The sequence below is a fragment of the Myotis nattereri genome, assembly GCF_964212035.1.
Source record: "Myotis nattereri genome assembly, chromosome: 2".
In the NCBI taxonomy this organism is placed as follows: Eukaryota; Metazoa; Chordata; class Mammalia; order Chiroptera; family Vespertilionidae; genus Myotis; species Myotis nattereri.
In genome coordinates this window covers 12,668,821-12,690,025 of record NC_138076.1, presented here as the reverse complement: position 1 = coordinate 12,690,025, position 21,205 = coordinate 12,668,821, and the positions used below count along the sequence as shown (strand labels likewise).

The following is a 21,205-nucleotide window of genomic DNA, read 5'->3' as shown; positions in this document are numbered from 1 at the left end:
CTAACCAAATACAATGCCTAAAAACAGTTAAAATTTTAATACTACAAATTTAGGCAGACTCCAACTTAGATGCAAATTCTAAATGCTTATCTAATAATAGCTAATTTTTATGTATTATGTGGAAGGCTTTCCATGCATTATCTCAATCTAACAACTCTTTTAGGTAAATAGATGCTTGTAATATTCCCATTTCCCATGTGAGAGATAACGCTTTGACAGGTTAAGTAACTTGTCCAGGACCACACAAGTTAGTGGTAGAGGATTTGCGTCCAGGAAGCCTAACTGAAGAGGTCATGCTCTCAGTCACTAAGATGCTCTCTCTACTTGGCTTTGAACTGGTGGATGCGTTTGTGACCAGTATTCCCTTGAAGCAGTGACATGGGTCCCAAGATAATGTAGAGGAATAAAAAACTTAATAAAACTTTATTGATTACATGGTGTTCATACAACTGAGGAGGCTGTCAGTATCCTACTTCAAACCTGCTTCCCAGAGAAAAACATTCATAAAATTTTTAAGTCCTAATCTTGAATTTCATCATTTTGAGTCTCCTTACCTATTTCTTCTCCTCAGTCATAGCCCCACTCCATGGATCTCAGAAGAGTAAGCTTATCAATATATGTGATTTCTTCATAACTCCCAACACTTTTGAACCTTTCAAACTACCTAAAATTTACTTATTCTAAAGACTAGGTTTTTATCAAAAGGCCAAAAAATGTAGTACAAAAAAATGAGGAAAATAAGAGGTTTTCTAAAAAAGATATATTCACCTTTACATCTGAAAGAAGTTGAAAGTAACCAAAACAAAATAAATTATTATGCAAAGGCGTTTAGCCTTTCAAAGGTATTCATGCTTGAAAAAGTTTGTATGTTTAAATGTTAAGTTTTTTCTCAACCATAACTTATTAATACAACTTAATATTTTTTCCTTTTGAAAATGTGAATGTTAGTTAGAATTCCACATGAGTCCCCAAAAATCTGGTTGGTAAATTATAATTGTAATAATATATGCCTGAAAACTAACAATAAAATAGAATTCTGAATATAGAATGTTAAAATATAAGGGACTTAGAGTAGTTGGAAATTATGTTCAGCTGCTAGTAATAAAGACTCCCAAAATAGTGACTTACACAAAATAAAAGTTTGTTTTTCTCTCACATAAAAAGTTGTTCAGCATTTCCGTAGTCATCAAGAACCCGCTCTACTTCTTTCGATCTGCTTAGTTCTGCCTAACCTTCCATTCTCAGGGCCACTCATGGTCCAATACAGCTGATTGAAGTCCAGCTCTCAGGTCCAGGCAGACAGGGCACATACACTCATACCAGGTTTTTTGTTCCCCTTTAAAATGCTTTCCTGGAAATTCTACTCCCCAATTTCAGTTTTTGTATATCTTACTGGCTAGCACGTAAGTCTATAGCAACAACCAGCTGCAAAAAAGACTAGAACGTTACTAATTTAGAATAAAATTAGGCTTTTCTTAGGAAGAAGGGGAGTATTTGTTTTTTGGAAAACAGCCAGCAGTCTCCAGCATAAGACTGTAGGAGACATCTCATCCAGACTTTTTAAGTTTAAATACAGCTGGTTAGTGGCATAGTTGTAGTTAGAACCCAGATGTCTTGCCAATCTGTATTAACTAAGCATGCTCACAATCGCTTTTACTAACAGTGAATTAGATAAAGTGATAGTAAGGCAATCTAACATTATTACAAGTGTAATTCTTTGCCCCTTTACCTCAACATCTACCCCCCCACACACACACTCTCACACACTTAAGTATTTCAGAATATTATTGCCTCTTTTTTGATAAACCTTTCTATGATCACTTTTCCTTCAAGATACAAGTTATATAGGCCATCTAGATTCTGTGATTAATACTTAAAATAATTTTAGTAGGCTCTAAAAACATTTAATATTTGTCTTTAATATTAATGGTTTTACAACTTTAGGAACAATTTTTTTCTCAAATTTTCTCCTACAGTATAGCTGAAATACAGAAAGATGTGGAATACAGGTTGCCATTCAGCGTAAACAACCTGACAATTAACATTAATATGTGAGTAGAAATTGTATCCTATTTTTCTATATAATACGACTATTTATTATTAGAAGTAACTTGTTTAAAGTGAACTTATTTTAAATATTCCCTTTCCAGTAACTATAATTTATCAAAGTTGCACAATTTTGTGAATAAATATTTTGTAAAGAAATTAATGTATATTGCCGTAAGAAAACTATAAAAGAGGAAATGCAATAAAAAGATATAAAAATCATGAATACTGTATTCAGTTTCATTGATCTGTACTAAAGTCTTAGCTGGAAGTAGATTGAAAAAGGAGAATGATAATAACAAACAATCAAAGAGATCATGTATGGAAAACCATTAGAGATATATTCACCTTTACATCCGAAAGAAGTTGAAAGTTCAAGACTGATTTGATCTACTGATTATTTTTAAAGGAAGAAATGTAAACATGAGGTTATTAACTTATAAAGAGGAAAGTTGGACAAATTAAGTTCTTACCTCAGGTTATATTAGGTGGCTGGCTTCTAGAGGCAGTGTGTGGGTGAGGTAAAAAGGTACCTAACTGGAAGACAGGAACCAGGGCTGATTCATCTTCATATCCTCATTGCCCAGCGTAGTGCCTGCACAGAGGAGGCGTTACTACATTCTAGTTGAAGGAATGAATTCAAGTATTATGCTGTGTTATCTTGGTGTACAGCAGTTTTTTGATTCCTCACTGTAGCAAATTGGGGCAAATTATAGACACATAAGTAGTGACAGCATAGTCGGGATACAAACCCAGATTAGGCCGGCTCCAAAGGCCACGTGTTGCCTTTTTACCAAACGAGTTTAACATCTTCAACTACATAAATTAAGTAGCTTTATTTCTCTCCAAGTGTCCTATGTACAGCTAAGTAGGAGAAGCCAACAAGGACCCAGTTTTCTTCTTGACATTGCTGCCAACAAAGAGTTTTCTGAGCCAACAGGAACAGAGAAGCAATTTAAAAGGACATATTCTTTTGAGTTTTAGAGGAAATTTGGAGAATAGTCTCATATCCAGTAAAATCCCATTTTTTAAGATTCACTCCCTAATCTTAAATTTGTAATAGGTCAAAAAAAGGTTGAAGTTTTCACTCTCTTATATTGAGAATGTACTGTTTTTTTATTTGAAACCATGTGATTCACCTCAGAATTGGGAGAGATGTGTTAATTGGGACATTTAGAAAGGAGCCACATGAACTGAGGCATTAAGGCAGCTTTGATGTTTCATTCCTAGCACTTTCCATTTTCTCTTTAAAAATTCAGTAGATAGTGAAATAATTCTTGGCAGCATTTTAAAAGTAAGAAAACCACGTGTAAAAAAAATGATATGACCAGACCTGTGGTCCAGTAAGTAACCAGGCTGGGTTAGTGTGACTCACATGCTACAAATGCTTGATCTAATTTTTAGCTGAGATTTGTATTGGTATATTGTATTAGAAAGCAATTAATTGATACAGTGTGAAGACTATTCCATATTCATGGTATCCATGTTCCACATTAAGTAGGTTTTACTGTAAGGCAAGCATGTCAAACTCAAAGGCTAACACAGGCCAAATAAATAAGGTTTAAGTGTATGTGGGCTGCAAAAAAAACAAAAGCTCCAATTTTCATAGAAACGTAGGTTTATTTTGATAGTGACATGCTGAATATAAAGGGCTGAAATAAATGAGCCATCGTTAACATAAAATAAGACATTTTAATAAAAATTAACATTTTTTTCTTGAACATTAACTTAGCAGACACTGAATAACTGCACAAATTAATAAGCGTAACATAAATAAACCTAATTTTCTTGTTCTCCGAAAGCGAAATATTTCCTGTTACGCACACCAAACAAGTCAGTCCAAGACTAAGGATGTGGCAGTTGGCTGCTAAAATATTCACTGCTAGTATCAGTGGAGAGAAATGGTGTGCCTGTATGTAAGATGCATAAGGGAAATGAATGCAACACGATTATAATAATCAGTCATTAGCGAACATTGTAGTTATTAATAATTATGCATAACAGGATATTGTAAAAATTACGTTATGAAATTTTTATTAAAACATTTCTTACATACTGTTATGTTGGCTGGGCTGCAAAAATATTCATTGTGGGCCGCATGCAGCCAAGTTTGACATGCTTGCTGTATGGAATTACTTAATCTTATTTCCAAAGTGTATCCTTTTATATATTTTCAGTCATCTCAGCAACTATAAAAGAGCACTTATTACTGAATAATGAATCCAAATGAAAGTATGAAAATTTAACGTGTTTTAAACTAACTTTGTTTTAGGATTATTACTATGTAATGTAACATTTGTTGTCTTTGTTTTTCATCTGTTCTACCTTTACCAGATTGCTTCCTCCACAATTTCCTCAGGAAAAACCAGTGATCAGTGTTTATCCACCAATACGACATCATTTAATGGATAAACAAGGAGTATATGTTACCTCTCCATTAGTAAACAATGTATGTTTATGGTATATTTATTTCAGAGTAATAAAACAGGTGTATTACTTTTTTACTAAATACTTTAGAAATCTAAAAATGCACTTAAAATCTCATTTTGGAATCAGTAAGTTTCAAAAATCTTTTCCACTGTCTATGATAGTACCGATTCAAAGGCTGCTTTTTAGTGGCAAGGACCTGCTGAGGTTCACAGTAGATATTCCGTAGTTTTTAGTAGAAATAAAATTCAGATATGCCTTAAAGTTCTCAAGCTATGTATAACATTGATTAACGTGAATAATGTACTCTCAGTATTTACCTTTGAACCTTCCAATCTTAATAGTGAAATGTGGAAATATTTTAAAGATGCATCATTGATTAAATAGGCTTTTAATTTGATTTATGGTATTGATTCTATTAGAAAATACTCTATAAGTTGTGGATTGCTGATATGTTTGACACAATGTCCTTTGCTTTCCATTTAATTCTTGACTTGCAAAAATTGGTTTTAATATTTAAGTTTTAGAATGAAGTTATCCTAATGAGAACTTACATTCTTTTTCTGAAAGTGATTTTAATCATTCTGTATTACTGTTATTTTCAGTTTACAATGCACTCAGATCTTGGAAAAATTATTCAGAGTCTATTGGATGAGTTTTGGAAGAATCCTCCAGTTTTAGCTCCTACTTCAACAGCATTTCCATAGTAAGTATATTTATAACAAATGTTTGTATATATTTATTTTAATCAAGGTAATCAAAATATAGTTTAAAAATTCAGATGATGCTAAAAAGCACTCCTTTGTTTTTACATCCCCATCTTCACAAAAATACATTCATACTTTTCAGAGACAACTGTTCTTTTAGCTGCTTCTCTAATATTTACTTTCATCTTTTTAAAAAAAATTATTGATTGATTTGAGAGAGAGGGGCGGGGAGGAAGGGGGGTGGAAAAGGGAGTGTAAAGAGAGAAATAGTGATTTGTTGTTCATGTGCTTATGCATTCATTGGTTGTTTCTTGTATGTGCCCTGTCTGGAGATAGAACCTGCAACCTTGGTGTACTGCTCTAACCAACAAAGCTGCCCAGCCAGGGCTACCTTCATCTTAATCAATAATATGTATATACTGCTATATTTTTATCCTATCATTTAAATATTACCTATTGGGTCCCTATTATGGTTAATAAGGATTTTAGTTATCTTTCACAAACCTCTCATTCAGTGAAATTATATCATAATTTTTATTTAAATAAATTTTTATTAGTTTGACTACACATATCCTGTCACTTAACTAAGTGCTTTACCCTAATTACATTTTCTTGTTATAACTTTTTTGCTTTTTTCTGGAGTTAATTACTTCCAATTTTTCATTGGTTTTGTTTTCTTAGATCTTTTTAGTTTTCCTGCTAACAGTCTTTTTGAGGCCCTGCAGTCTTTTACACTCTCCTGAGGGTACGTCTAGCTTTCACAAACTCTGGTTGGTCCCAAAGCCACTCTCATGGTTTAGATTTTTTTGTCATAGCAGCAGTCCACTTCCACGTGCTAAAATCTTTTCTGGTTATTAAGGCTTCATAACATATTAGCCACAAAATTGTGGTTTAAAACAACGAGCACATTTATTGTATTCAGCTCAGAAAGAGTTCATCAGAGTGAGCTCTTATCTGCTTCGTTGATCATAAGGAGGCTCTCCTCAGAGGCCTTACCTGGAGGTGTCAGCTGGTATACCTAGATGTTACTACCTTTATGTGTGCTGGGCTCCCTCACAACATAATGGCTGGTGTTCTAGCGTGAACATCCTGAGAGCGAGCTATGAGAAAGCCATAATGACTTAGTTGCTGAAGTCCTTCACTTTTGCTACATTTGATTTGTTGAGGCAGTTGTAAAAACTTGACCAGGGGAGAAAAATGCAAGGGGAGAAAAATCGCCTTTTCTTCTAGATAATGGAGTGGCCTGGTTCTGCAAGGCCATATAGGACCAAAAATAATGCTGTGAACATTTTTGTAAATTACAACATGGATGCTTGGAAGATAAATTTTGAGACTTTTTTTAAAAATCTGCAAATGTGTTTAATATACACTTACACTTAATAATTGGTGCAGTTCAAATTCTAAGTTGAAGTGTTTTTTCCACTTTGAAAGCATTTCTCTATTGTCTAAATATAGGCTATTGGTGCTAAGATGTCCAATGCCATTTTGATTTCTGATTTACATAACTTTTTTTATATCTTTGATATTCTGAAACTGCATGATGGTACAGCTTCCTGTTGATTTTTTTTTTTTTTTTTTTTTTTTACTTTTCAGAATAGTTATTGTATTTGTCGCCCAGTCCTTCTGTTTAATTTTAAAGAACGTCATTTTGTTCATAAGTCAAGTGGCAGTGACATCTTGTGCCCGGACATCTGCATAGCTAGATTATCAGGTTCATTATGTCCATCAGCCCTAGCTCTCATCTTTGCCTCTGGTCTATGTCCTGGAGTCATGAGCCTCACTGATATTCTTTATCTAAAAATAGTATTTCCTGTCTTCTGTTAGGATAGGGCTAGATGTTAACTCATCATTCATCTTATCTGAAAATAGAAGCCAACAAGTTTACTTGCTCTCCTTTTACATAAGTTCTATGATAAAGTGCACATTATTATTATCTTTTAATATGAGCTGGCATACTCTATTTCAGATTTTTAAAAATTAATTCTTTATTGTTGAAAGTATTACATTATAGTTGTTCCCCCTTATCCCTCATTTACCCCCTCCAACCCGCCCCGCCCCCTGCCCTATGCTAAAGTGCACATTATTAAAAAGGAAGTTTGATGCATCTCCTAGATTATTTTATAGGTTGTGTCTATCAAAGGGGTCAAAATAAAGCAAAATGGTTCAGAATTATTAAGATTCATTCAAGAATAGTACAAATATTATGTCATGTTGATCATATTGGTTCTTAAGAACGTATCTATATATAACTCACTAATATACCTACAGATAAAAGTAAGTTTTTAAGTTAAAGATGAGAGATCCTTTGAAGTAAATAAGTTTATTTCAAAATGTTTTTAACTTCATTTTTTTCAATCAATAATATAGTCACTTGGCTTAAAATTCAGAAAGTATAAAAGAATATGAAGTGAAAAGTCACCCTGCCGCCTGGCTGGTATGGCTCACTCAGTAGTTGAGTGTTTACCCAATGCACGAGGAGGTTGCTGGTTCGATTCCTAGGTTGCTGGCTTGAGCCCCAGCATGGGTGGTGTGCAGGAGGCAGCCCATCGATGTTGATGTTTTTCTCTCATAGATGTTTCTATCTCTCCCTCTCTTTCCTCTCTTTAAAATCAATAAAAACATATTTTAAAAAAGTCACCCTGCCATTTCTGTTTCCCTGGAAACTTAGTTTTTCTTCTCAGAGTTGTTCATTTGGCTGTGTATGTATAGAATTCATACAAACATGTATAGAATTCAAAATACAGTAAGATTTTATGCATATACAAGGAAGTATGTGCATGTAGTATTTTATTTCCTTCTTTTCATACAAATGGTAGCATGCTATTAGCTTGCTCTTTTTTTTCCTTCAAATAATATGATTTGGAGAGAGCGTCCCATGTTGGTATATGAAGCATTTACTCGTTCTTCCTTATGGCTGCAAAGTGTTTGGCTTATGGATGTACTATAATTTATTTATACAAGATTCCTTTTGTTGTTGTTGTTAATTCTCACCCAGTGGTATTTTTTCTATTGATTTTTTTTAGAGAGAGTAGAAGGGAGGGGGAGAGACAGAGAGAGAAATATCAATGTGAGAGAGACACATCAATTGGTTGCCTCCCACACACTCCCTGACCAGGCTGGGGATCAAGCCTGCAACCAAGGTACATGCCCTTGACCGGAATTGAACCCATGACCCTTCAGTCTGCAGACCAATGCTCTAACCATTGAGCAAACCAGCCAGAGCTATATAAGAATCTTACTCATGGATATTTTTGTTTCCAGTTTTTCTTAAAAGGCCCACCCTCTTTGTCCTCAATGTTGCAGGGAATAACTTTAAAAATATAATTTACCCAAATGTGAGTATATTTGTTGGATATATTCTCAAAGTGGTATTCATATTCGTAATTTTGACAAACACTGCAAAATTGCCCTACAGAGTAGTGGAGTAATAACTTCTACTCCTATACATATATCCTTTGTCAGTGTAGTATATTACCAGAATCAATCTTTGCCAATTTATAAGAAGAAAATGTTTGTATAATTTTAGTTTTTATTTTAGTATTTATTTTATTCCAGTAAAGTTGACCACCTTTTTCTATGATTTAGATATCCCCCCCCCCCAACTTGTGATTTTCCATTTTGCTACCCCCTCTCCCCCAACTTGTGTATTGTTTCCTAGTCTCCATTCTGCTGTTAGGTTGTTAATCCTTTATCAGTTTGTAGGAACTCTTTATATATTAGGTCAATTATCCCTGTGTCTGTGATGAGTTTAAAAAATTTCCCCAGTTTGTTATTTGTCTTTTCTTATAATGGGCTTTGTTGTGTAGAGATTTGTTTGTTGTGGTGTGTTTTTTTTAATATCATAGAATTTGTCATTATTTTTTCTTATGACTTACGAATTTGGTAGTTCAATTTTTAATTTTTTGAGGAACCTCCATGCTTTGGTGATAGAAAGTGGCTGCACCACTTTGTATTACCAACACTGCATAGGATTCTCATTTCTCCACCAACACTTCTTGCCCAGTTAGGAATTTATGACCAGTTTACCCTTGAGATTACTTTTAGTCACTGAACTTGTCAAATTTATTCCAGAGCCCCATTTTCATTCACAACTTTCATTCTTTTTTCTTCTCATATTGGCTTAGTTCAACTGCTCAATCTTTGAGTTCTGATTGTTTCTTCTGCTTCGCCCAGCCTGTTGTTGGACCCCTCCAATTTACTTTTCCCTTCAGTTATCATATTCTTTAGCTCTATGACAGCGGTTCTCAACCTGTGGGTCGCGACCCGTTTGGGGGTCGAACGACCCTTTCACAGGGGTCGCCTAAGACCATCGGAAAACACATACGTAATTGTTTTTGTGGTTAATCACTATGCTTTAATTACGTTCAATTTGTAACAATGAAAATACATCCTGCATATCAGATATTTACATTACGATTCATAACAGTAGCAAAATTACAGTTATGAAGTAGCAACGAAAATAATTTTATGGTTGGGGGTCACCACAACATGAGGAACTGTATTAAAGGGTCACGGCATTAGGAAGGTTGAGAACCACTGCTCTATGACTTCTGTTTGGTACTTTCTTACATTTCTTAGTTCTTTGTTAAAGTTCTCACTCTGGTCCACCATTCTTTTGAGCAACTTCTTAACCATTACTTTGAACTGTTTACCAGGTAAATTATCTCCATTATTGAGGTTTTATCTTTTTCTTTTGTTTGGAGCATAGACTTTGTTTCTTTATTTTTGCTTGACTCTTTGTGTTGGTTTCTATCATGAGATAAAACAGTTGCCTCCCCCAGTCTTGAGGATTGGACTAGGAGATGAACCTTGCCCTATCTCTTGAATGACTCAAACCTTTATGATTATTCAAGCAGTCTATTATATTTTTAAGAGCTAACAGTAGTTCAGGTTGTGCCAGTTCCTGCCTGCTTCCCAGGCTGTGGGTGGTAGCAGCTTTTAAAATATGCAAATATATACTGTCGTGTGGGACACAAGCTTAAGTCCCACTGGCCACAACATCCAGGCAATTTAGAAGTGTCCTGTTAGAGACAGTCTCAAAAGTCTGGCTCTAGGTAAGTGTATAATCTCCTTTCTGGGAAATACCAGCAAGCTGTAGAGAGGCAAAGGGAAAGTGCAAGATGGCGTCTACCACCCATATTCCCTGAGAGCACCTTTGTTAGCCTCTAGATCAGCCGTCGGCAAACTACAGCCCGCGGGCCGGATCCGGCCCGTTTGAAATGAATAAAACTAAAAAAAAAAAAAAAAAGACCGTACCCTTTTATGTAATGATGTTTACTTTGAATTTATATTAGTTCACACAAACACTCCATCCATGCTTTTGTTCCGGCCCTCCGGTCCAGTTTAAGAACCCATTGTGGCCCTCGAGTCAAAAAGTTTGCCCACCCCTGCTCTAGATATATGCCAAACCTGAAACCGGCCCCTCATGCCGAAGTTCCTGCACAAGCAAATAGGGTGTTCCTGCTGTCTGTGCAGGGCCCTGTGGGTAGTGGTCTCTGTAACTATTAAAATCCTATTGGCCCCAGGAACTCCAGCTCCCTGGCCTCCGAGCCAGGTGATCAGTGGCATCTCTTGAATAGCAGACAGAAAAAGCCGGTGCACCAGGTGCTTCAAGAACTGATTCTCAGTTTGCTGTAGCTTTGGGGAGCTGGTGGATGCCAGTCCCATTGGTTCGCAAAGCTAGATGTTTAGAGGGCTCATCTTCATGGGGCTGGTTTTAAAAGTTGTGGAGCTCAAACACTTTGCTCCGTGGAGAGAAACTTTGGGTTTTGAGTTCCCTCCCAATTATGGTTGCCTTGCCACGGGTGTGATTTATGGCAAGATTGTATCTTATCCTCTCATACCCATTTTGATGTCTTTTTTTTTTCTTATTTGCTTGATGTATAGAAGTCAGTTTTTAGGATTTCTTTCAGAAGAAATTATTCATATGTAGCTTACAGATTCTGTGTGTTCATGAGAGGAAGTGAGTTCAGGATCTTCCTACATCACCATCTTGAATAAGAACCCACATTATATCTTTATATATTAACATTTTTAGCAGCTCATCTATACATTTAATTTTTCTTTAAAATTTTCTAGAAAATCAGTTTGTTTTTTAATTCTGTATTCTTTTAAGTATTACATGTGTCTCCCCACCCATTGACCTCTCCCCAGCCACTCCCACCCCTTAGAACATTTCCTCACCTCCCTAGAAAATCAGTCTTGACTTTAAATCATATTTGTTCTAATACAGTGAAAGTTACTAAGCAACCTTCACTTGAATAAATTTTCTGAATTAAATGTTATTTTCCATTCTCTCTATGAAGATATTGACTGTTGCCAGTGGAATGCTTAAAACTTAAATATGGCTTGTCTATTTGCTTCTATTGAGAAGTTGAACTTGTATGGTTTCTAAAACATTTTTCTTCTTCATGGAAACCAACATTTTCTTTTTTGGGGGCAGGGGTTATTTATATTTTATCAAATTATATAATATTTAATTCAGTTATAACAAGTGTCATCTGCCATAAACGGATTCCATCTGTAACATATGACAATTGTTACTTGAAAATTTAGGAATAATTTTACAATTAACCCTAACTTCTAATATTTCTCTTTCTCTTTAGCCTATACAGTAACCCAGGTGGGATGCCTTCCTATGCTTCTCAGGGCTTTCCATTTCTTCCTCCATTTCCCCCACAAGAAGCTAACAGGACCGTCAGTTCTTTATCTGTTACTGACACTGTTTCTTCATCAACAACAAGTTATACAACAGCCAAACCTGCTGCTCCTTCATTTGGCATCCTTTCAAATCTGCCATTACCTGTTCCCACAGCAGACACTTCAGTGCAGGTTGGTATCTTCAATAACCGATACTTTGTACCCTTGAAACATTAATTTAATGAACATCTATTAAATTAATTATTTATATGTCTCCTTGTGCCAGCCACTAAAGTAGGCACAAAAGATAAAAAAGATTAGATCACATTTTCAACTCAGTTAACAAATTCAGAGAGGTCACCAACATATCAAATAATTGTAAATAAGGAACTTCCAATAGAGTAGAAGACAAAGTCGGAAGTTATGTTGAAGACACAATTGAGGGAATGGTCAGTGCTGCTAGGGACCAAGGTAGAGCTTAGAAGGAAAATATGAATCTGTTTTTTCATAACTTTATTCTTAAGTGCCTTAAACCCCGATACAGATATTAGGTGCTCAGTTAAAATGAGGCAGATAAATGAGTGAATGCATTTATGCCTGAGGCTAGATTTTGATACATGGTAATGAATTTGTCTGGATGACAAGTGGTTATATAAAGCATTCTCTGAAGAGGCAGCAGCATTAGCAGAGGCATGGAGGCATTACCAGATGGTGTATTTGTGAAGCTGCCTGTAAAAGATCTCTCTGGCTGTCATATAGGACTTAGGCAAAGGCACAAGAAATGACCATGTAGGAGAAGCAGATTGTGGAGGGTCTGCCATAGCATACTAAGGGCTTCAAGTGTCCATTGGTTTAAAAATTATGTTCCTTAATTAAGCTACTAACTGTTGCCATGTGGGAGTTTGCTGAGATAAGAGACTAATATTTGTGCATACAACATATAAAGGGATTTAAAACCTTCACTTTTAACCTTTAGTGAATTATCACCCATAGTAATACTCAAATGTTATAAAACATTATATCTAGCTTTACTAGTTGTAGTGTTTGTAATAATTAGAATATAGACCCAAGTAAACTTTGTTTTCCAAAATCTTTTATCATTGTATTAATGAATATTATGAACAAGCCACAATTAATAGTAAAACAAAATTATAACTTTTCATGAGTCTTCAATTTTAAAGTCATCGATATTCAAATGATGGATACTCTGTTTCTTATCTGCCCTACTGTCTCACTGAACTTAGTCATGTAACTATTCAGACTTTTGTCAACTTATTAATGTTCTATACTTAATTCCTTTCATTTGAGGTAACTTTATTCATATATTTCAATGAAATTCACATATAATTCTCCACACTTGTCACAGATATACTTAAGAGATTTATTTTATAGCCTGTACTTAGCCCAAGAAAGAGAGCTAAGAAGGTACTCACATGACCACCTCCCTCCCCCACAAAAAAACAAAAACAAAATCAAAAACAGTAACTGAAAAGAATACAGAAAAGAAAGTGGGGAGAGTAAGGACAGTGTAAAGTGCAAAGATAAAGATGTGATAATGAGAACAAGAGCAGTTGAAAAGATGGCTGAAATATAATACTATTTCAAACTCTCTTTAGATAAGCCAGAATGGTTTTGGTTACAGGATGCCAGATGTCCCTGATGAATTTCCCGAACTCTCCGAACTAAGGTAAATGACTTGGAGAATAACATTGGTATTTGTTGTCTGTTGTATTTGTAAATACAAAACAGATCATCATTGTCATATCCACATTAAATAAAAATATTTTTTAATCCTCATTATTTCTAATTTGTGGTTGTCTTAATTGGGAAATTTTATAAATCAGTTTTTATGTTTTGTAGGTTGTGTTTATTGAATGACTAGTATGTACCAGGGATTTTTCTAGATGCTGGGAATGATCATTAGTTACCAGGATAACAATGTTCTTTCTCTTACGTGATTTACATTCTTGTGAAAATTATTTCATTTATATGTTCAATAAATATTTACTGAATGTAAAAAAAAATAATACCAATATTATTAATATGAATACTTAATGTAGGATAAGATTTTGTGGGGTGTTTTACACTTTTTTTTTCCTTCAGGATATACCACACCAGAAATGTACAGCCAAATACTATTTTTTTCTCTTCAAATAATATATATATTTTTAATATATTTTATTGATTTTTTACAGAGAGGAAGGGAGAGGGATAGAGAGTTAGAAATATCGATGAGAGAGAAACATCGATCAGCTGCTTCCTGCACACTCCCCACTGGGGGATGTGCCCGCAACCAAGGTACATGCCCTTGACTGGAATCGAACCTGGGACCCTTGAGTCCGCAGGCCGATGTTCTATCCACTGACCCAAACTGGTTAGGGCTTCAAATAATATTTTTTCTGGATGATTATGTAACTTAGAAAAAGTTTGCTTTGAATTTTAAGAGACAGCTTTTTTCTTTAATATTGAATTTAGATTTTTAATCATGCATTGCTTTTATATGGATCTGTAGTCAAAAGTAAAAGATATGTTCAGAAAGGTTTAGGTGCCATCCCTATCCAGTTGCCTTTTTCACCCTATGGATATTGAGTTTTTATTTTGGCTTAATCTTCTATGCCTGCTCACATACACACAAATAGACGCATTTTTTATTGTGATAGCCACATATCTGTTAGCTGAATAAGGCACTGAGGCTAAAATTGGGAGGTTGTGACTGTTCATACAGCCTACTCTTTATATAGTCCTGCAGTGATTTGACACTACATTCAGACTACTTTATTACCCATGTGGTTGATGTTTTATTTGTTTTGAGGGTTATAGTTTGCCATGTGTGTGCATCCAAAATTATTTAGAACCCTTCAGCTGGATAACTGAAAAATAGTGAATTTTTATCATAATGGAGAAAAACTAGATTATTGATAGTCATTAACACATTGTCTATTCTGTTTCTAGTGTGTCACAACTTACAAATATGAATGAACAAGAGGAGATATTACTAGAACAGTTTCTTACTTTGCCTCAACTAAAACAAATTATGACTGACAAGGACGACTTAGTAAAAAGTATTGAGGAGCTTGCAAGTAAGTCTTCCTTTACTTGTTAAATTTCCTGAGAAAAATGTGACCTTTACCTAGAAATAAACCAGATTTTTATTTTACAGGAAAAAATCTGCTTTTGGAGCCCAGCTTGGAAGCCAAAAGACAAACTGTTTTAGAGAAGGTGAGTTGGTGCTCATTGTGAAGAAATTCATGTGATTTATAAATACAAGAAAACAGCATTTTTATTTTCTCTTTTAGTATGAATTACTTACACAAATGAAATCTACTTTTGAAAAGAAGATGCAAAGACAGCATGAACTTAGTGAGGTAAGATTGTTTAGCTCTTTTTATTTACCATAAGAAATTTTTATCTTAATGTGTGTCAGCCACATTGTTACTTTCGTTTTTATCAGAAAGCATTTATTAGGTGTCTGGCTTTATGAGGCCTTTAGATGCTGATGAACAGCCCTCGGTTATGCAACATTATAAGTCATTTGTGCTCATGCAAGAGCATATTTGGCTCCAAAACAGAAAAATATTAAAATCCCCATAAATAACTTTTCTGGGAAAGTTATTATAAAGCCAGTTTAACTCTTGCAATAAACTTTAACTATAGACTCACTTGTAAGCTTCTGGGGGGCGTGGGGGGGGGGTTTGGGGGGGGGCACGGTCTCCTCAGCCCGGCCTGCAACAACGCAAGTGTTCTGTGCCCGGCCTGGCCAGAGGCATTCTGCAGCTGGGCACAGAATGCTTGCTGCCTCGTTCCCCTCTGCACCCCCACTCGCCCCCCCTGGCTGTTCCATGCCCGCTGCCCAGAGGCCCTCCGTGGCCGGGGTGGAACGCTTGCCTCGTCACTGTGGCGACGAAGCAAGCATTCCGCCAGGCCGCTCACGCTGCCCACTCTCAGTGGCCGCGCCCCCTGCCCCCCACCGGGACTGGGGAACTCCGGCAGGGCTGGGTGGACTGGGCGCTGCCATCTTGTGGTTATGGGCACCACCATCTTTGTGACGGAGTGATGGTTAATTTGCATATTACCCTTTTATTATATAGGATGCCTTAAATGAAAAGTGAGCAAATAGAAAAATATATAAAAGTATAATTCACCACAAATAAATTTTATGCTAGAAATCTGGTTATATGAAAAATGAAAAGCATTTTATAAAAGTAAACTCATTTTAAAAAAATCTCTAAAAGTAAAAGAAAATAGAGTTCATAATCTTTATATCTCATATTAGTAACTAACATCATAATTAACAATATTCTGGTGTTTTTAAAATCAGGAGTTCTGGGAAGGTAAAGCCAGTGTAATAAAACATAAAAAAGAAATAAAACAACAGCAAAAAAAAAAAAAAAAAAAAAAAAGAAAGATGGTAAAGGAGAATATAAATTTATAATGGATTTCAGAAATGGTCATTCTTTAGAATAAAAGAAATAACTACCATTGAGCAATCATTATGTGTTTTACATTGCACTAAGCTACTGACATATACCAGTATTGCCCATTACTCCCCCATCCTCTGAGGGATGTTTTATTACTGAATAGCTTTAGTTCCTTCATTTAGTTCCATTTTGAGTGAATTTTACATGCAGTACGGTAAGGGTTCATTGATTCTGCATGTGGACCTCCAGTTTACCCAGCATCCGTGGTTAAAGACTGTCCTTTCTCTATTGAGTGGTCTTGGCACCTTTAGAAAATACTTGGCCATATATGTGAGGGTGTATTTCTGGGCTTGCTATTGCATATTGGTCTATATGTCTCTTCTTGTCAGTATAACACCGTTTGGATTACTATAGTTTTGTAGTAAGTTTTGAAATCAGGAAGTATGGATCCTCCAACTTTGTTCATTTTCAAGATTGTTTTGGCTATTTGAGGTCTCCTGAGCTTAAATGAATTTTAGCAGAACTTACTCTATTTCTGCAAAAAAATTACAAAAAAACCGTGGAGATTTTGGTAAGGATTGCATTAAAACTAGATCATTTTGGGTAATAATTGTCTTCTTGACAATAATCAAGTCTTCCCATCCATGAATACGGAATATCTTTCCACTTTTTTATGTCATCTTCAATTTCTGTCAGCAGTGTTTTGCAGTTTTCAGTGTACAAGTCTTTCACCTCTTTGGTTAATTTTAATCCCATCACTTTTCATGTTTTGTTCATTAGAAGTGAGTCACTAGGTCCAGCCCACATTGATGAGAAAGAGGATTACACAGGGCAGGGAAATCAGGAGTTGGGGTTCATTGGGGATCATCTTAGAGGATGCCTACCACAATGATCTGATTGCTGACTCTCTAAGAGAGGACAGTGATTTGCCCAGGTTCTTTCATTTAAGAGTTTGCAGCCAATGGCTTGGTCTCTCTTGTGTTAGGTATCCACCCCTATATCCAAAACTGAGGACCTGGGTGGTAGCAGATTTCCTCAGAAAGAGCCTATGTAAGGCATATAACAAATTGCTTCTCCCTCCCTCTGCCTTGTTTTCTTTCTCTCTAAGGAGTTCTGGTCATTATGAACTAACATAATACGTGACTTTCTTTTTCAGAGCTGTAGTGCAAGTGCCCTACAGGCAAGATTAAAAGTAGCTGCGCATGAAGCTGAGGAAGAATCTGATAATGTTGCTGAAGATTTCTTGGAGGGAAAAACTGAAATAGATGATTTTCTCAGTAACTTCATGGAAAAGAGAACAGTATGTAATATTCTTTGGTTAGGACAAGTGACAGTCTAATATCAAATTAAGTAAAAGTAAAAAAATGTTAGCACATTACTGAGCTGGGGTTTTGAGTGCCATGAAAGAAAACTGAAAGAGCCTCTTTGAGAAAGATAGCAGCATCCTTCTATCACTTTAAACCTTCTGCTTGTGAGTACACAGCAGGTAAATCAAACAGTGGTTCTTTTTTAGAACTGATAGTGTGTCATTCCGAAATAAAGCTAGTAAAGTAGCTTTAAGTTTGTGCTTAATATTTGTAATATTCTCCTGTAATAACTTGTTTCCAGTTATTCTAGGAGAATGAGCTATAGAGATTAATTTTTTAAATGTTATTAAGAACATTCTGGAATAACTTCCTGTTTGATGTTACTAGTATTTCCATTATATTTAAAGAAAAATCAGAGTCTGCTTGGCAGTATCTTGCCCTTTGATAAAGTCCTTTATATTTACCTAATTTCTCTGAAACATCACATTTTAAAAATAACCTTTGTTACTAAACTTTGTAAAACATGTGCTATATATATGCCTATTCTGTTAAGGAGGGTGGGGCAGGTTTTATTACCCCATTTCCCATGAGAGAAAATTGAAATTCAGGGACATTAACAACTATGGCTGTAGCATTAGTAAGGCATTGATTTTTCATCTGTTGTTTGTTGGTACTATATAACTGCACCTTGAAGTATTTGTTTGTTAACCTCCCTGGTTAACAATGGTAGGATTTATTTTCATATTTTAAAAACACAGATATTGATATATAATCAGAACTGACAAAGATTCAGTTGTTTTACATTCTGGAAGTTTATAGGTAAAGGTTATCTGCCAAACAAAATTAATTTTTAATTCAACAGGTTAAAAGAATCCTACATAGAATTCTGTCATAATGTAGGAAGGAGTAGGCACATGGTTGGAGAAGTGACTGGTATTTTAAATAATTTATCTTCTAGATTTGCCACTGTAGAAGAGCCAAGGAAGAGAAACTTCAGCAGGTGATCGCAATGCACAGCCAGTTTCATGCTTCATAGGTAAGGTGCATTCCAGAAGGCTTGTGTCTCAAGCCTATTGCCTGACTGAAGTGTGCTTACCACTGCCTGTTGAGCCAGCTTTAAGCGTGCCACCATCATTATAGCTCTTATGCTATGTTACATATAGGATATTTTGCATTATATATTAAGCATAATGTTATATACATAAGCATATAGCCAATAAAAATCTTTTGGATATTTTCTCACTATGATGTCAGCTTAAATGAAAAGTTTTTTTTCAACATCTGATAACTACTGATGTATTGTAAACTATAATTGGTTCCTTTCTCTCAGCTGGTGTGTGAGTATACCATATCCTCATTAGTTTCCTTTGTCTTTGCTTCCTTTAAAATGAACTTCTGTCTCCTTTCCATCTCATGAGGATTTTTCCAATAACATTCTGGCCAATCCCCTGGCCAGGGTTTCTCCTTCCTGCACAGTACTGACAGACTAATCTTCTTAAAATACCACTTCATGGTGTAATTTCTTTACACTAGAACCTACAGTGGGCCCCTAGCAATGACAGTATCAGTGCCAAATTTTTCTCTGGTTTTAAACCTTCTATAATCTGCCACATATTTGAGATTATCCATTTTAATTTTCCATTTTTCCCTTATGCTATCTCATGTGTCATGTTCTTTTGTCTACACCATGTCTTTGTTCATGCTCTCACTTGATCTCAGGACACCCTTCCTTTTGTTTTCCATCTGTCTTGGCAGGGAATGATTTGGTTGTAAGAATTAATTCCCACCCTGACAATTAAAAAGCTGTGTTATTGGGTAATGCTGGGATACATTGTAGAACTAAGTACAAGAAAGTACAGCTTAGTCACCAGAGAGTGAAAACATGACTCAGGGCCACAATAACCAAAGCAGCTCCTCTTCCTCACACCCTTCCATCAACAGTTCAGGCAGCCAGTGAAGACTGACAGGGGACTCACTACAAATTCCTGGGAAAGAAATTGGCTGGGATGGGTGGTGTCCATCCTGACCTCAGCAGTCTGGCTTGGAGATTGGTGTTGTGTGGTCCTCTGCCCACTCAGCTGGGCTGAAGGAGTGGACTTTGAGGAAGGGAGCATAGGAGAGCCCCTAAAAGAGGGAACAGACTACAGGGAGGGAAATCACAGGCATTTCTGATCTTCAGGACTCCCTTCTCTCAACGAGGTTGTGTTTAAGATTAGGGCCAGCATTGTATTGTTTTACACCTTATTTTACAAATTATGCTGATTTTTAGAGAGAGGGGCAGGACGAGGGAGAGAGAGAGAAAAACATTGGTATAAAATATTGATCTGCTACCTCATGCAGGCTCCCTACCAGGGACCGAGCCCACAGCCCCATCATGTGCCCTGACCAGGAATTGAACCAGCAGCCTTTTGGTGCACTAGACCAGCGGTTGCCAACCTTTTGGACCTCACGCACCACCGGTTGGCGACCGCTGCACTAGACAACTCCCAACCAACTGAGCCACACCGGCCAGGGCAAGGGTTGAGTAGTAATATCAAGTGTGCCTTTCTCACAGCTTGAGAAAATGACAGGCACTGAGCAGTTGCTTACTTAGATGAACATGCTAGAATCCTTTCCCACCTCTTTCCCTCGTGGTCAAGTTATCTTTATAGGTAGGTCTTACTGGGATGAAAATTTCTTAGGTTTTTTAAAATTTCTTTTCTTTCTAGATTTTCCTGAATACATGAACTGCTGCAAGAGGAATGGGACACATAACTAAGCACATTTATATTTATGATTTGCAGATTGGCACTTCATCACAGCAGCTGACTTCACAGTATACTGTATAGATTGTATACAGAACTAAGACTGATTTTGTACACATCAGAATGATAGCTCTGATCTTGACTTTGAGAAATTTTTCTGCGCTATTTGCACTAAAAATGTTTATTTATTATTGATAAATCCTATCATATTTAAGTTCCACTGCTCCTCTCTTATTGGTTACTTATGCATGTAATTTTGGCTAGTTTCAATATTTTATAAAATTCATTTAAATTTGTATTTTTAATTTGAAATGCCTTGTTTCTTTATCAAAAATGGTTGGTTTAGATTTTTTCCCCCTCTCAGCCTTTTATGAAAAATTACTATTTTCAACAGTAGAAAGACTTATTTTTCTTCTTTCTTTCTGGATAATCAAACTTTCAAAAACAATTTCTTTTAAATATTCCAGGTGTCAGTAAACATTAAACCTGCCAATGTGCCATCTCAAGAAAGTAACTTTTAATACGTATAATAAACCAAAAGAATCAACCAGCTGTTTATATATTGTTGTTTTATTTTTAAAACTAAAGATGCATTTAAGAAGCAATACAGGTAAATATTTCACCTAATAGAAGAAAATTGTCTTTTATTTAAACTGGTTCAACATAAACTTTCATGCAAATTTTTAATAGAAGTATGTGATGTGGTTGGATAAGAATAGGCTGTCTAAATTACTAATGTTAAAGTTAAAAACAACTTTTGTTAATAAATAGTAAATCTGTACCTAATTAGAAAGTCAGTGAAATTTTCTGACCTTTACTATGAGTTAGCTTTTCATAAGAGAAAAACTATAATAATAAATGAAATTAATATTTAATTTTAGGAGGTTGAATTTATAGTTAATTTAATTGAATTTTTC

At 35.6% G+C, this 21,205-nt stretch overlaps 1 protein-coding gene across 2 annotated transcripts in view; it reads left to right on the top strand.

The window, feature by feature from the left end:
• Window positions 1-21,205, top strand: part of VPS37A (VPS37A subunit of ESCRT-I) — a 39,108-nt gene that overhangs the window by 12,475 nt on the left and 5,428 nt on the right. The window contains exons 2-12 of one of the 2 annotated variants that reach the window (XM_081084733.1): window positions 1,977-2,051; window positions 4,381-4,495; window positions 5,079-5,179; window positions 11,786-12,011; window positions 13,436-13,506; window positions 14,772-14,899; window positions 14,980-15,038; window positions 15,116-15,184; window positions 17,394-17,537; window positions 18,503-18,580; window positions 20,253-20,836. In XM_081084733.1, coding sequence (XP_080940859.1) covers window positions 1,977-2,051; window positions 4,381-4,495; window positions 5,079-5,179; window positions 11,786-12,011; window positions 13,436-13,506; window positions 14,772-14,899; window positions 14,980-15,038; window positions 15,116-15,184; window positions 17,394-17,537; window positions 18,503-18,580 — 1,066 coding nt within the window. In that variant the 3' untranslated portion in view covers window positions 20,253-20,836. Of the gene's footprint in view, window positions 1-1,976; window positions 2,052-4,380; window positions 4,496-5,078; window positions 5,180-11,785; window positions 12,012-13,435; window positions 13,507-14,771; window positions 14,900-14,979; window positions 15,039-15,115; window positions 15,185-17,393; window positions 17,538-18,502; window positions 18,581-20,252; window positions 20,837-21,205 lie in introns of those variants that run through there. The other variant, XM_081084734.1, reaches the window with a different exon arrangement.